This window comes from Dendrobates tinctorius, unplaced genomic scaffold, assembly GCF_039654945.1.
Source record: "Dendrobates tinctorius isolate UK_male_01 unplaced genomic scaffold, ASM3965494v1 ptg000046l, whole genome shotgun sequence".
Lineage (NCBI taxonomy): Eukaryota > Metazoa > Chordata > Amphibia > Anura > Dendrobatidae > Dendrobates > Dendrobates tinctorius.
The window spans coordinates 30,810,473-30,827,823 of NW_027361714.1; the positions used below are offsets into that span (position 1 = coordinate 30,810,473).

The window sequence follows — 17,351 nt, forward strand, 5'->3', positions numbered from 1 at the left end:
TGACGTGATGTGACCAAATTATTGGGGAGACAAATAAGAAAAGCCTCATTCTTTGTCCTAACCCTAACTTTAGCCTAACAGTAACACTAATATTAGCCTAACAGTAACCCTAACTTTAGTCTAACAGTAACCCTAACACTAGCCTAACAGTAACCCTAACTTTAGCCTAACAGTAACCCTAAGTTTAGCCTAACAGTAACCCAAACCCTAACAGTAACTCGAACTCTAACAGTAACCCTAACCCTAACAGTAACCCTAACTATAGCATTAAACCCTAAGCTGCCGGATCTGTCTTTTTAACTTTATAGCAAAAGCCACAATGTTGCCAGTGGCACTTGCAACACTGTTTGTCCTCAAATCTCTCACTGACAGGAGATCTGAGGAGAAACAGCACTTTTATGAGGCAGATCACCTGGGAAAGTTCATTGCTACAACAAACTTTCCTAGTTATCTGTCTCATTGTCTGCTGTGAGGATAATATCATCAGGACCTGAACCAATTAAGTCTCGATGAGGTCGGGGGTCACAGGAAGCATTATGCACAAAACTGCCAACCGTAGACAAACATCAGCGCTGCACAAAGCCCGGCAGTTGGGAATCGGTTAAAGATAAGCAAATCGATTTGATGCAAATTGAATTCATGGAGAATTTTTAGGAATTAATTGAACCTGGCCAATTTGAACAGGCTGTCACTACAAACATGCAAAATGCCAAAATTAAATCTCACTATTTTACACATTGCAAATAATAATAATTTTATTTCTGTAGCGCCAATATATTCCGCAGCACTTTACATTTTAGAAGGTATTTGGACTGACAATAAATGACATTACAGATTACCAATAATGCATAAAACAAATGAAACAAAGTGGAATGAGGGCCCTGCTCGCAAGCTTACAATCTATGAGGAAATAGGGGAGACAAGAAAGGTGGATGGTAACAATTGCTTTCATTGTTCTGACCAGCCATAATGTCATAAATCTGGTGTTCATGTAATGCTGCATGAACTGGTAACAAACCAGTATGTATAAAAGTACAGACATAGAGGGCTATTAAATGCATAAAGGGTGTGAGGACAGATCATGAAAGGGTCCTGGTTATGAAGAAAATTTTGAATTGGCAACACAGGGATAGTTAAATAAATGTGTTGAGGCGCTAGGCCAGTCTGAAGAAATGCGTTTTTAGGGCACACTTAAAACTGTGGGTATTGAGGATTAATCAAATTATCCTGGGTTGTGCATTCCAAAGAATTAGCACAGCATGTGAGAAGTCTTGGAGACCGGAGTGAGAGGTTCTGATTATTGAGGATGCTAATTTTAGGTCATTAGCAGAACGCAGGGCATGAAATTGCAAAAGATTGTATTGACCAAAAAAAGATTAAGCAAACATGGGCATGGATGATTGAGCTTCTACATAAATCCTTGCAGCTATCAAATAAAATGGTACAGCATTGCCAATTAGGATGGACTATCATAGTCTGTGTAAAAGAAGAGGCAGGGAATGAAGCAGCTATTTTGTGGTGAATTGTGATAAGATGTCACAACTCAATGCTTGTTTGAGAAAGTCATAAAACAGAATAAATTCTACAGATAATGTGTGATCGAACAGCAGTGAAAAACTATTACAATTTGTTTACAAAGCAACATTTATGTAGAGATTACATTGACATCAATATGGCAGTGTTTGCAATAAAGACTAACTGTGAATTCTCAATGTGCCTCATGGATTTATGTCTTTTTACATCAATTAAGGAATTTGCTCTTCAGACCTTCTGGGGTCATCACACAACACAGAACTAGACCCCAATCAGAGGGCAATAAAACCTTCACACTGCTTATCTATGAACTGTTCCAATATTTATGTTTATCCCTCTCCCATAATGACAATTCTGCTTCACATCACTTATCTTATCTATTGCCGTTATTTTTGTGCTGTTTTGTGTATAAATATGTGATTCTTCAGATGTTGTATTAGTCAAGCCTGATGAAGAGACCTGAGTAGTCTGGAAAGCTTGCAATGTGTTACCATCTTTTCAGTTAGCCATTAAAAGGTATCAACCACTGAGGACTCTCAATTCTAAATATTCTTCAATTGATCCATCCACATTCAAAAACCATACTGGTTTATAAGAGCTCAGTACAGTGGATATTCAAGTCCATAAAATTAAGAAACATAAAATTAAAAACATGAAAGCCACATTTTTCTCTTGTCTCTTTCAAGTAAAGTACACGCAATCTATGAAATGTCAGAAGTTTCTCTTCCTATACATTTAACCACGATGTTTGCATATGTAAGTGACATACCGCTCTGGCAAAAATTAAGAGACCACTGCACAGTTTTATAAAAATTAGCTTCTCTACATGTCTGAAAGCCATTCCATTCCAAAGTCAGTTGAATTCCAACCAGAGTACACCTCATTCTACTTAATGTGGTTCTAATTAGGTGATCACCTGAACCAAATCTTATTTAATGAAGGAAAGTATAAAAAACCCTGCTGTGGTGTTCACAATCCTCTTGCAATAGGACAAGCTGGATGGCAAAACAAGTGCTAGTAATATCCCAAAAGTAATAGGAATGAAAAAATAACTTTTAACCATGCCAAAGGAGTTGAAAAGAAAAGTCTTGAGTGAGAAAAAGAAGGGCTCAATTCTGGCTTTACTAGCAGAGGGATACAGTGAGCATCATGTTGCCTCCATCCTTAAAATTTCTAAGATGGCAGTCCATTACAACGAGGTAAGCAGCAGACATTGGGGACAACAAAGCTACAGACCGGAAGAGGGCGAAAATGACTCTCCACTGACCGGGATGACTGTCCTCTTATTTGAATGTCACTCAGAAACTGCAGGATGACATCAAGTGACCTACAAAAGGAATGGCAAATGGCAGCTGGGGTGAAGTGCATGGCAAGAACAGTTCATAATAGGCTCCTAGAGACAGGGCTCAATTCATGTAAAGCTAGAAAAAAGCCTTTCATCAATGAGAAGCAAAGGAGAGCCAGGCTGAAGTTTGCCAAAGACCATAAGGATTGGACCATAGAGGACTGGAGTAAGGTGATCTTCACTGATGAGTCTAATTTTCAGCTTTGCCCAACACCTGGTCATCTAATGGTTAGACGTAGACCTGGAGAGGCATACAAGCTACAGTGTCTTGCACCCACTGTGAAATTTGGTGGAGGATTGGTGATGATCTGGGGATTCTTCAGCAAGGCTGGAATTGGGCAGGTTATTCTTTGCGAAGGACGTATGAATCAAGTCGCATACGAGGTTATCCTGGAAAAATAGTTGATTCCTTCTGATCAGGCAATGTTCCCCAACTCTGAGGACAGTTCTTCCAGCAGGACAATGTGCCATGTCACACAGCTAAGTTAATCAATGTGTGGATGAAGGACAACCACATCAAATTCCTGTCACGGCCAGCCGAATCTTCAGAGCTGAAGTCCATAAAAACCTCTGGAATGTAATCAAGAGGAAGATGGATAGTCACAAGCAATCTAGCAAAGAAGAAGGGCTTACATTTTTGTACCAGGAGTGTCATAAGGTCACCCAAAAGCAGTGTGAAAGACTGGTGGAAAGCATGCCAAGACACATGAAAGCTGTGATTAAAAATAACGGTTATTCCACAAAAAAATTGATTTCTGAACTCTTCCTGAGTTAAAACATTAGTGTTGTTGTTTATAAATGATTTTCAACTTGTTTTCTTAGCATTATTTGAAGTCTGGAAGCATTGCATTATTTTGTAATTCTGACCATTTCTCATTTTCTGAAAATAAATACAAAATTTAGTGCTTGGAAATTCGAAGTCATGTTGTCAGTTGTTTTTAGAATAAAAGAGCAATTTACAGTACATTTTACTCAAAAATATACCTATAAAGAGAAAAATCAGACAAACTGAAAATTTTGCAGTGGTCTCTTAATTTTTGCCAGAGCTATATATGTACCCATGGTGGTCCTGCTTAGTTAAATATAAAAAATCTTTTCTGAAAAGAACATAGCTAGTAGTTAGCACCAATTTCAATAATGTGAGGAACTGAATGGAGCTGTTAGGAGAAAACAAAATAATTGATCAATTTACACGTAATAGTTTCAATACAGAATCATAAGTGTCAAGTATTTATATAAATCTGACCCCACTGACAATGTTCTTAAAGGTTAATCTTAGAATAAATAATAGTTGATAAAGGATGGAATCAGAGTCTGATACAAATGGGTATTCTGGTAGATTAGATATTTTTAAAGAATTTTATATTATTGGGAAACATAGCACTGTTGTAGTAATAAATTCAACAAAGAGGTTGCATTACCACTACTTTTTCTTAGTTGTCACCATGCTATGCTTGATAGTTCATGTATATAGAGAGAAAAATGAGCGATCAAAAAGTCCAATACAATTGTATATGAAAATACCATATAATTTTATTGACGTTTAACAGGAAAAGAGGAAATGGTGGGATAAAAAGTCAAATGACCACAGAAAGCACATGGGCACAATGGGGTACACGAAGGGTGAAAGGACCAGAAGGATAATAATTAATTACAGCATAACATAGTAGCATGGTTCAAAGATATATAGTATCATCCCAAATCAGAACAATATAACCAGTCATGGTATGCAAAGTCAAAACATACATTGTATTAACCCAAGTTATTATAGTACAATAAAACGTGGTATAAAAATAATGTAACAATAGCAAGGGTTAAATTGACTAAATATATATATTACCTTGACTGGTATGTAGATGGGATCCACCCTGGCGTGCCCCCCCAATGCACATTTCGGCCAGATGGCCTTTATCAAGGGGTGAGGGGAAGTAGGAAACAAGGGGTATTTAAAATATAAGGTCCACCAATGAGATTGTGAAGCTTACACACGTGATCAAATAAACCAAGAGTCTCATGTATATGGTATCCCTCCCATAAGATGGCCCTTACCACCATGGAAATGCCTGGTATATTGCACATAACGCCCTACCAAATTGATGTGTGAAATATGTAGCAACAATGAAGCAGGAAAGGAGGAAGGGGTAATTAATATGTGATGCAACCCGACGCCGCTAAGTGCGGTTAAAAGCAAAAGAATAAATCCGGGAGCATAACAAAGTGAAGCTCCTCCCACATTGTGTCACATACTGCGTCGCGTCCTCCAATGATGACGCACATGTAACCACGTCAACCGAGACACCAGAAAGCGTTGGCATCACGTGTCCGGTGATGTCACAACCATGTGACTGTTCACCAGGCAACGGCTGACGCTGAGAGCCGCCGGATGTGTAGGAAGCAGTGGCCCACGCATGTGCTGGGGGGTTGCAAGCAGCCGTGAATACTGCTATAATAGCTTATAAGAATGGCTACTGCTATAATGTTATAGTATTGAAAAGAAATACATAAAAAATAGCTATTACATGGCACATATAGGGGACCATCGATGTCAAAGGATGAAAGGCGGCACAGATAATATATAATGCTAAAAAATATATATAATAATATAAGAGACCGTAGATCTCAAAGGATGAAAACATAACACAATTAGCATATAATACCAAAAATTATAATAGACAATAACATGGTGAGAAGCAAAACAAAGATGGGAGATGGCTACTATTTGAATATGCAAAAAATTAACTATTTAACAACCACATGATTGGCATAAATACGTCAAGCACATGAAAAAATAGGACATAGGACGAGATGACATACAGAGCATATAATCATAGAAAAAACAATATATATATAAACATGTATATGCTGGTAGTCTTTTAATTAGCAAAAATGCCATCTGAGGTCATAATTTACAATACATACATATACACTAATTAAGTAGATCAAAATCGCATACAAGTGTGAAAATGTTTCTTCATGATAAATATAAAGCCAATGAAGTCTTCATGTGCTGACATTCCGGAAGATTGTTGTCATATTACTATTTTGATATACTTAATTAGTGTATATGTATGTATTGTAAATTAGGACCTCAGATGGCATTTTGGCTAATTAAAAGACTACCAGCATATACAGCAGACCCTCGGAAGACAGATACCACGACAGCTAGAACCAAGAGGGACGGCTCAAGGGACCAGAGAGCAACTGGCGGAACAAGAGCACCAGATGAACCAGAGATACAGGACGAGTCAAGAACACAGGGCAGAGCACGGAGCGCAGGATGGAGTAAGGAGCATGGGACTGAGTGAGGAGTACAGGACGGAGTACGGAGTACTGGACTGAGTACGGAGTACAGGACGGAGTAGGGAGTACAGGACTGAGTAGGGAGTACAGGACTGAGTACGGAGTACAGGACTGAGTGAGAAGTACAGGACGGAGTACGGAGTACAGGACTGAGTAAGGCATGGGTACAAAAGGAAGTTGTAGGGAAGCCCCTACAACTCAGCCAGAAATATCGCTAGGAAAAGCACATGATAATCTGGCATCTCCACCATCTTGGAAACACCTGATATACCATACACTGCCGGATGATTGGGTGGCCAGGGCCTCTGGGCGGGTGCTGCAGGGTTAAGAATCCTGCAGAGTGCACGCCCGCGGCCTAGGGCGCCTTCGCGGGACAGCCACGAGCCGGGAAGACGGGAGCAAGGAGGAGGCGAGCAGAGCGCGGTGAGACATGGGCTGTGAGTAGAGGCGGCGGCGGACCGCCACTGACATGACAGAATCTTTTATTTGATAATGGACTGACATCTTTTTAATTCTTCTCGGTTGGGTCAATGGAGTTTTCCTCATCTTGTATTGAATTAAGACTAAGAAGCATGACAATATTTGTATACAGGTTGGAATAAATTAATTTTTAAATAGGATACTATATACTGTGATGCTGAATTTATATTAGCAAACAAAGACATAAAGAAGTCATTTCTCAATCCTTTTTAATAAGGGATAATTACTTTCCTTTTGGATGCGTTATGAAATTGGTGAGCTCAAATATCTACCATATTGCAAAAGTTTTACATTTTGTTATATGATTTATGTTCCAATACTATGTGAAAAATGGTAAAAAAAGCACATTCATGTGCTTCTTGGTGTAAGTGAGAGATCAGATGTCTCTGAAAAGATGTCATACAGGAGTAATGATCACATGAAGGTGTTGTACTGTAGATAGGGATGAGAGGATCCGTGGAAGTTTGAGTTTTGGTTCTCAACCCAAACTTTAGTCCAAAGTTCGTTTTGTGTACCAGAATTTACTTGACATTGAACCAGAATCCGAACCCCATTTAAAACAATGGAGACTCAAACTTTGTATCTGGAAAAAATCTCTGTCTGCAACTGACTTCCCTTGGAACTCCGAACAACGCAATGGATTTCCGAGATTTCTGGGAGAAGTTGATGTTTGGCTTTTAACACTGGACACTAACTGTCCGGTACGAGCCTCAAACTTTTAAGTTGGCATTCACTCATCTCTAACTGTGGGTATGACCCCAAAAGACAACATACCACCAGTCATTGCTGCTATTACTTTACCCTAAGTGCAATAGATTCCCAAACCATAATAAGAAAGGGCACTGGATCTGAATAGGCCAGCAAATGCAAAAGGGACCTTAAGAGGCCAAAGCACTAAATGATCACTGCTCCACTTGATCCTATACTCACTCAAAGCATGCAACATGTTTCAACTATAAGAGACAGAGGACAGAAACAGCTCACCCAGGCTCTAGGCATCAGAGCCACTTGTATGATAGGCAAGGTAGAAAAAATCCAACTTCTGACAAATGACATATGGTGCATTCAAAACACGTTGCTATGTATCATTGATTGATGTATCATGATGGATTACCTTTTTGAATAAATACTGGATTTTTTCTGAATCTGGATGTTTCAACTATGACTGACCTGAATCCTCATCAATTCAGTGAATAATAATAAGATTAAATTAAAAAATAAAGCTAGTCTTCATTAGTCTTACATAAATTCAGTGAATGATAATAGGTTAAATAAAAAATAAAGCCACAAATGCCTCATTAGTCCAAGGTAAACAAAAAATACCAATGGATATTAAAAAAAGACAATTAGAATACATATACATATATTTTTAAACTATTGTTGGACAGACAAGGTATTGTCCTACTAAAATTTAAGAAGGGACTGGATGCCTTTCTTGAAAAGTATAATATTAGAGGGTATATACACTAGTTTCCTTAATATTGCGTTGATCCAGGGAGCTAGTCTGATTGCCGCATGTGGAGTCGGGAAGGAATTTTTTTCCCCAATGTGAAGCTTACTGTTTGCCACATCGTTTTTTTTTGCCTTCCTCTGGATCAACATGTTAGGGCAGGTTAGGACAGGATATGGGTTGAACTAGATGGACTTAAAGTCTCCCTTCAACCTTAATAACTGTGTTACTATGTTACTATGTTACTATTTCTGGTTTTATGGGGTTTATAAACCTACTAGCTGAAGAGCCCGGCACTGCCCGGGCATAGTAACTAACTGTGGTTAGTTATAGCAAATTATAATTATCCTCCATCCCATAGTCTTGTGCCAATATACCCATCATACATATCCACAATCCCATAGGCCCATGCCCATATACCCATCATACATATCCTCCATCCCATAGTCGAGTGCCCATATACCCATCACACATCCTCCATCCCATAGTCCCATGCCCATATACCCATCACACATCCTCCATCCCATAGTCCCATGCCCATATACCCATCATACATATTCGCCATCCAATAGTTGAGTGCCCATATATCCATCACACATCCTTCATCTCATAGTCCCATGCCCATATACCCATCATACATATCCTCCATCCCATAGTCCCGTGCCCATATACCCATCACACATATCCGCCATCCCATAGTCCCGTGCCCATATACCCGTCATACATATCCTCCATCCCATAGTCCAGTGCCCATATACCCATCACACATCCTCCATCCCATAGTCCCGTGCCCATATACCCGTCATACATATCCTCCATCCCATAGTCCAGTGCCCATATACCCATCACACATCCTCCATCCCATAGTCCCGTGCCCATATACCCGTCATACATATCCTCCATCCCATAGTCCAGTGCCCATATACCCATCACACATCCTCCATCCCATAGTCCGGTGCCCATAAACCCATCACACATCCTCCATCCCATAGTCAACCATTATGACATCCTAATGAGCAGTGGGGCTTGCAACCTATGATGACATCAGTGTCGCCATGGCAACCATTATGACATCATAATGAGGGGCGGGGCTTGATACACACATTTTTTCCCCATTATGTAGATAGGGGCAAAATTGTTTGGTGAATTGGAACGCGCGGGGTTAAAATTTTGCCTCACAACATAGCCTAGGACACTCTCGGGGTCCAGTCGTGTGACTGTGCCAAATTTTGTGGCTGTAGCTGCGACGGTGTGGATGCCAATCCTGGACATACTCACACACATACTCACACACACACACACATACACATACATACATACATACAATTGAGCTTTATATATATTAGATTGACATTCATTGATTTTGTGTCTGATGAAGACTATGTCATGGTTGGAACGCACTGCTTGCTTTTAGTGAATAAAAGATCAATCAAATGCAATTTTCCATGTGGATTTTTTTGGGGTGTTATTGATGTAATCAAGCATCAGTGCACCAGAATTTATTCAACGCCTTGCCTCATAAAGGTTCACGTTGCATTGTAGAAAGCTATTTTGCGAAATTTAAATGAAGCTCCTTGCTTTAATGTCACATTCTTGTGATGTGTGGGGGCATTGAGGTAAAACACTGCAATGCTGTAATATGTACCTTTTTGATAAAAATGTGAATACTATATCATAATAAGGTACTAAAGCCTGGTATTATCAGTACTGGATAGAACGCTTTAGTATACATGTCTTGTATCAACATGTTAAAAAAATGTTGTGTCTCTTTCTGCAGGTTTTCCAGATTGCTTATGTTATCGTTAAAGCTGCCAACTCCCCTCGACCTGGAAATTGGATTTTAGAAAGATCTCTTGATGGTATTACTTATAAACCATGGCAGTACTATGCCATAACGGACAGCGAGTGCTTGACCCGGTATAATATTGCTCCACGACCTGGCATTCCCTCATACGTGCAGGACGATGAAGTTATCTGTACATCTCATTATTCAAAGATTCACCCACTTGAAAATGGAGAGGTAAATTGTGCAATGAACCAATTGTAAAGATTTGACAGCGCCAAAAGCTGACTTATCCGTGCTCTAACTGACAGGTTTTATTTCCCTGACAGCAGCACAGTGCAGGCTGACAGTGCTCTATGATTGCCTGTAACATAGCAGGGGTTGGGGTTGAATTGGGAAATGCATTTACATTTCCACTAAGTAATGTTTCAGCACAAAGAAGACAGATAGAGAAGCAAAGGTGACAGAAAGATGCACCCACAAGTTGAAAGTTGAAAAAGAAAATTCATTACATTATGCATAGATGTCAGCAGTGGCAGCAGTGTTTTGTGATTGTTTAATACGCTTGTGCTAAATGTATTTACTTTGTATACTAATGAGACTTGTGTGTGAATTTATATTTCCATGTATTGCAAAAAAGTCCGTGCCACATTTCTCAGATATAGCTAAAAGTGAAACAGCACTTAAGAGTAGAATAAAGACGTGAAATGCATTAAAATAACAATAATATGCAAATGTTTGTTAAGAACTACCTAATAATAAACGTTTAAGTTAGATAAAAATGAATGCAAAGAGGCAGCTATGAAGCAGAGTACAGAAGTCAAGATCTTAGATATTGTTATACTATCTTTAAAGAGGATCCATCAGTAGAGTTGAGCGATACCGTCCGATACTTCAAAGTATCGTATCGGATGGTATCGGCCGATCTTTAAAAAAAGTATCGGTATCGCCGATTCCGATACCGGAAGTCCCATTCAAGTCTATGGGACTTCCGGTATCGGAATAAGAAAAACCCTTTCCTGCCCTTGTACAGCCTCTCTGGGGTCTGTACGGGCCTTTCGGGGGGCTGTGCCGGCCTGCCAGGGGGTCTGTGCAGGCTCCGGTGGTCTGTGCCGGCCTGCCGGTGGTCTGTGCAGGCTCCGGGGGGCTGTGCCGGCCTGCCGGGGGGCTGTGCCGGCCTGCCGGGGGGCTGTGCCGGCCTGCCGGGGGGCTGTGCAGGCTCCGGGGGGCTGTGCCGGCCTGCCGGGAGGCTGTGCCGGCCTGCCGGTGGTCTGTGCAGGCTCCGGGGGTCTGTGCAGGCATCGTCCGATGGGACTACAAGTCCCAACGGGCGATGCCTGCTACCATGACAGTGATTGACACATTAGCCAATGATGGGACAGTAGTAGTCCCATCATCCGGCTAATGTGTTAAATGTAAAAAAAAAAAAAAATTACATGCTACATACATACAACATGCATACTACATACATGCTACATTCATACTACATACTACATACATGCTACATACATACTACATATATACTACATGCATGCTACATACATACTGCATGCTACATACATACCACATACATACTACATACATACTACATGCTACATACATACCACATACATGCTACATATATACTACATGCATGCTACATACATACTACATATATACTACATGCATGCTACATACATACTGCATGCTACATGCATGCTACATACATACTACATACATACTACATGCTACATACATACCACATATATACTACATACATACAATACATTCATACAATACATACATAGACATACAGTACATATAACATAGAGTAACATACTTACCAATACTTGTCACATTGTTCCCCGAAGCCATTGTCGTCTACGGAATAAATATTAACATAACAAACCACAAAAATACTCACCCACGATCCGAAGCAGTCCACGAGTGTGTCCCACGACGATCTTGGGTAGAGAACGGCAGCATCAGATGATGCTGCCGTTCTCTACGGGCTGCAGGAATCCAATGACGGAAGGTAGGTATCCTTCCGCACTGTATTCCTCCGCCACTTAAAAAAAAAAAAGTCCCTAGTCTCACTTTATGCCATTGCTGCGTGGGAATTTCCCACACAGCAATGGCATAAAGTGAGACTAGGGACTTTTTTTTTTTAAGTGGCGGAGGAATACAGTGCGGAAGGATACCTACCTTCCGTCATTGGATTCCTGCAGCCCGTAGAGAACGGCAGCAACAGCTGATGCTGCAGTTCTCTACCCAAGATCGTCGTGGGACACACTCGTGGACTGCTTCGGATCGTGGGTGAGTATTTTTGTGGTTTGTTATGTTAATATTTATTCCGTAGACGACAATGGCTTCGGGGAACAATGTGACAAGTATTGGTAAGTATGTTACTCTATGTTATATGTACTGTATGTCTATGTATGTATTGTATGAATGTATTGTATGTATGTAGTATATATGTGGTATGTATGTAGCATGTAGTATGTATGTAGTATGTATGTAGCATGCATGTAGCATGCAGTATGTATGTAGCATGCATGTAGTATATATGTAGTATGTATGTAGCATGCATGTAGTATATATGTAGCATGTATGTGGTATGTATGTAGCATGTAGTATGTATGTAGTATGTATGTGGTATGTATGTAGCATGCAGTATGTATGTAGCATGCATGTAGTATATATGTAGTATGTATGTAGCATGTAGCATGTATGTAGTATGTATGTGGTATGTATGTAGCATGTAGTATGTATGTAGCATGCATGTAGTATATATGTAGTATGTATGTAGCATGTAGCATGTATGTAGTATGTATGTGGTATGTATGTAGCATGTAGTATGTATGTTGCATGCATGTAGTATATATGTAGTATGTATGTAGTATGTATGTAGTATGTATGTAGCATGCAGTATGTATGTAGTATGTATGTAGTATATATGTAGTATGTATGTAGCATGCATGTAGTATGTATGTAGTATGTATGTAGTATATATGTAGTATGTATGTAGCATGTAGTATGTATGTAGCATGCATGTAGTATGTATGTAGTATTTTTTTTTTTTTTTTTTTTTTTTTTTTTTTAACATTTAACACATTAGCCGGATGATGGGACTACTACTGTCCCATCATTGGCTAATGTGTCAATCACTGTCATGGTAGCAGGCATCGCCAGATGGGACTTGTAGTCCCATCGGACGATGCTTGCACAGACCCCCGGACATCAGCACAGCCCCCCGGCAGGCCGGCACAGCCCCCCGGCAGGCCGGTACAGACCCCCACAGGGTGCACAGACCACCGGCAGGCCGGCACAGCCCCCCGGCAGGCCGGTACAGACCCCGGGCAGTCCACACAGCCCCCCGGCAGGCCGGCACAGCCCCCCGGAAGGCCGGCAGAGACCCCCGGAAGGCCCGAAATGACGGCGCATCATGATGCGCACACACCGCGCATCATGATGACGTCAGGCCGTCAATCAACTGAACTTCCGATTCCGATGCCGAATTCCGATATTGAAAAAATATCGGAAGTCGGTATCGGAATTCCGATACAGCAAGTATCGGCCGATACCCGATACTTGCGGTATCGGAATGCTCAACACTATCCATCAGCTTTCCAGAAATGTTTTGTTCCATAATAACATTGTATTAACAAATACCATTTTCTTTATTTCTACATTTTACATAACTATCACTGTTCAGAGAGTGTCATAGTGTGTAACCACACACCTTTCACAAAATGAATGGCAACACTCAATTTTCAACATATTTATACATCTCCAAGTAGAGCAATAGAAGAGCAGCTCCACACAGATGCTTCCGAATTGTTACTGTCTGGGGAATACAAGTGTATTCTTAGCAGATATATCAGGAATGCTAACTGGTAACTGGTCCTCTTTAAACCTTAAATCAATATATAATGCACATACGTGAAAAAACGTGTTTGCCCCCATCCTGCTTTGCTATTCTTTTGCATGTTTATCACATTTAAATGTTTCAGATCACTAGACAAATTTAAATATTAGACAAAGATAACGCAAGTAAACACAAAATATAGTTTTTAAATGAAGGTCTTTATTATAAGGTAAAAAGAAATCCAAACCTATAGAGCCCTGTGTGAAAAAGTGATTGCCCTACCCTCCCCTCTTAAAACATAAATCAACTGTGGTTGATCATATCTTTGGGAAATGGAGTTCAAATTCCCTAGCTACACGCAGGCCTGATTACTGCCACTCCTGTTCTTAATTAAGAGTTCACTTAAATATGACATAAATAGGACTTGCCTGACAAACTGAATTAGACTGAAAGCTCCTCAAAAGCTAGACATCATGCCACGATCCAAAGAAATTATGTAACAAATGGGAAAAAAATGATTGAAAACTATCAGTCTAGAAAAGGTTATAAAGCCATTTCTAAAGCTTTGGGACTCCAGCAAACCACAGTGAGAGCCATTATCCACAAATGGCGAAAGCATAGAACAGTGGTGAACCTTTTCAGAAGTGGTTGGCAGACCAAAATTACCCCAAGAGTACAGTGAAAACTCATCCAAGAGGTTACAAAAGAACACACAACAGCATCCAAATAACTGCAGGCCTCACTTGCCTCACTTAAGGTCAGAGTTCTTAACTCCACCATAAGAAAGTGACTGGGCAAAAATGGCCTGCATGTCAGAGTTCCAAGATGAAAACCACTGCCAAGCAATTAGAACAAAAAGCCTCATCTCAATTTTTCCAGAAAATATCTTGATAATCCCAAGACTTTTGGGAGAATACTCTGTGAACTGACGAGATAAAAGTTGAACTTTTTGAAAGGTGTATGTCCTATTACATCTGGTGTTGAAGTAACACAGCATTTCAGAAAAGAAACATCATACCAACAGTACAATATGGTGGAAGTGATAGTCTGTGGTTGTTTTGCTGCTTCTGGACCTGTAGCTAAATCCTAAAATGTCCATATAAATGTCTATGGCACTTCAACTGACATGTAATCCAAAGCGAACTTATATACACACAATAGCTTCAAGAAGAGAATCATATAGATAAAACAATACATAAAGCTTTATTCAAATATTATTAAAACACAAAACAAATCATAAAACTGTAAATAACAAAGTGTCCAGCAAGGAGCCAGACTCCATTACACAGTGCTCCCTGAAGTAAATATTGTATAAACTCAAAGTTCTACCTACAGAGGCATAATATATGGCAAGGGTATCCTAAAAGGAATTATACAGTCAGCAATTACAATGTATTTTGATAATTAAAACCAATATAATACAATTATTTCATGATATTGGTGATACCTGTAGCCTCAATGTTGTCTATTATAAACAGTAGTGTGGTCACTGTAAGGTATAGTGAAATAATCCTATGTACTTGTATGCTAATCCTAGCTTAAGTATGCTTTAAGTTCTAGTATTGTAACACAAGAACAGATATACAAATGCAAATGCTATGAATCTCCTGTAAGTAAATACCAGTATTCTGTAGAACTAGCAGATAAACAACAAAAATGTTAAGATGTAATATGGCACTATACCTTGCTGGAGAGATCAGGAAACCACTGGGTATGGTGTATGGACAGGTCCTGTCTCCCCCCTCCATGCCTACGCGCTTTTCACCCCCGGAAGAAGCTCTGGGCGAAACGCATATGGGGTGGAGGGGAATACCGACCTATCCATATACCCAGTGGTTTACTGATCTCTCCAGCAAGGTATAGTGCCATATTGCTTCTTAATGTTTTAGTTGTTTGTCTGCTAGTTCTACAGTATACTGGTATTTACTTATAGGAGATTCATGGAATTTGCATATGTAACTCTGTTCTTGTGGTACACCACTAAAACCGTAAAGCATATTTAGAATAGGATTAGCATACATGTACATGAACATAGGATTATTTCACTATACCTTACAGTGAAACTGTTTACAATAGGCAGCATTGAGGCTACAGGTATCACCAATATCATTAGCTAATTGTATTATATTGGTTTTAATTATCAAAATACACTAAAATTGCTGACTGCATAATTCCTTTTAGGATATCCTTGCCATGTATTATGCCTCTGCAGGTAAAACTTTGAGTTTATACAATATTTACTTCAGGGAGCACTGTGTAATGGAGTCTGGCCCCCTGCTGGACACTTTGTTATTTACAGTTTTATGCCTTGTTTTGTGTTTTAATAATATTTGAATAAAGCTTTATGTATTGTTTTATCTATATGGATCTTTTCTTGCAGCTATTGTGTGTATATAAGTTCGCATTGGATTACATGCTTCTGGACCTGGAAGACTTGCTGTAGTAAATGGAACTCTTCATTCTGCTATCTACCAAAATATCCTGAAGGAGAATGTCCGGCCATCTGTTCGTGATCTCAAGTTGAAGCACACTTGTGTTATGCAGCAAGCAGGACAATGATCCAAAGCACATCACCTATGAATGGCTTAAGAAAAACAAAATAAAGACTTTGGAGTGGCCTAGTCAAAGCACTGACCTTAATCTCATAGACATTCTGTGGCGTGACCTTAAAAAGGCAGTTCATGCTTGTAAACCCTCCAATGTGACTGAATTACAACAATTCTGAAAAGATGAGTGGGCCAAAATTCTTCCAGAGCGTTGTTAAAGACTCACTACCAGTTATTGCAAACGCTTGATTGCAGTTCTTGCTGTTAAGGGTGGCCCAACCTGTTACTAGGTTTAGGGGGCAATCCCTTTTTCACACAGGGCCCTGTAGGTTTGGATTTATTTTTCCCTTAATAATAAAGACCTTCATTTAAAAACTGCATTCAGTGTTTACTTGTGTTACCTTTGTCTAATATTTAAATTAGTTTGGTGATCTGAAATGTTTTAGTGTGGCAAACATGCAAAAAGATCTTATGAAATATAATTTAGTAATGGTAATAAAGGAATCTCAAAAAGTTTATGCCATTAATCTGAGAGCAGCATAAAATAGAGACAGAAACCACAGTTCCAGTGATGTGTCACTTACTAATCTGCTGACTGTAGTTTCTATATCATCAATGCTTTATCAGCAGGAGATTATCACTAGCGGACTGTTAAACCTGCTGTCATGTAATCAAGAGTATAACTATAGTAGCTTCAGGGATTGCAATCGTGCTAAGGAGCTTGGGGGGGGGATGTGGGCACAATATATCTTTGCCCTCTATGAAAAGACTACAGTCATGGCTGAAAGTGTTGGTAACCTTGTAATTCTTTCAGAAAATTCAGTATTTCTTGTAGAAGATTAATGCAATTAAACATGTTATGCATATACAAGTGCTTCTCACAAAAATAGATTATCATCAAAAAGTTAATTTATTTCAGTTCTTCAATGCAAAAAAGTGAAACTCATATATAGTGGTATGCAAAAGTTTAGGCACCCCTGGTCAAAATTACTGTTATTGTGAACAGTTAAGCAAGTTGAAGATAAAATGATCTCTAAAAGGCCTAAAGTTAAAGATGACACATTTGT

The 17,351-nt window shown here is 39.5% G+C and overlaps 1 protein-coding gene across 2 annotated transcripts in view; it reads left to right on the top strand.

Moving 5' to 3' along the window:
• The window catches only part of LAMA2 (laminin subunit alpha 2), a 1,313,887-nt gene that overhangs the window by 367,101 nt on the left and 929,435 nt on the right, over positions 1–17,351 (top strand). For both annotated transcript variants that reach the window (XM_073575794.1, XM_073575795.1), the window contains exon 4: positions 9,886–10,128. In XM_073575794.1, the coding sequence (XP_073431895.1) occupies positions 9,886–10,128 (243 nt within the window). The remainder of the gene's footprint in view (positions 1–9,885; positions 10,129–17,351) is intronic.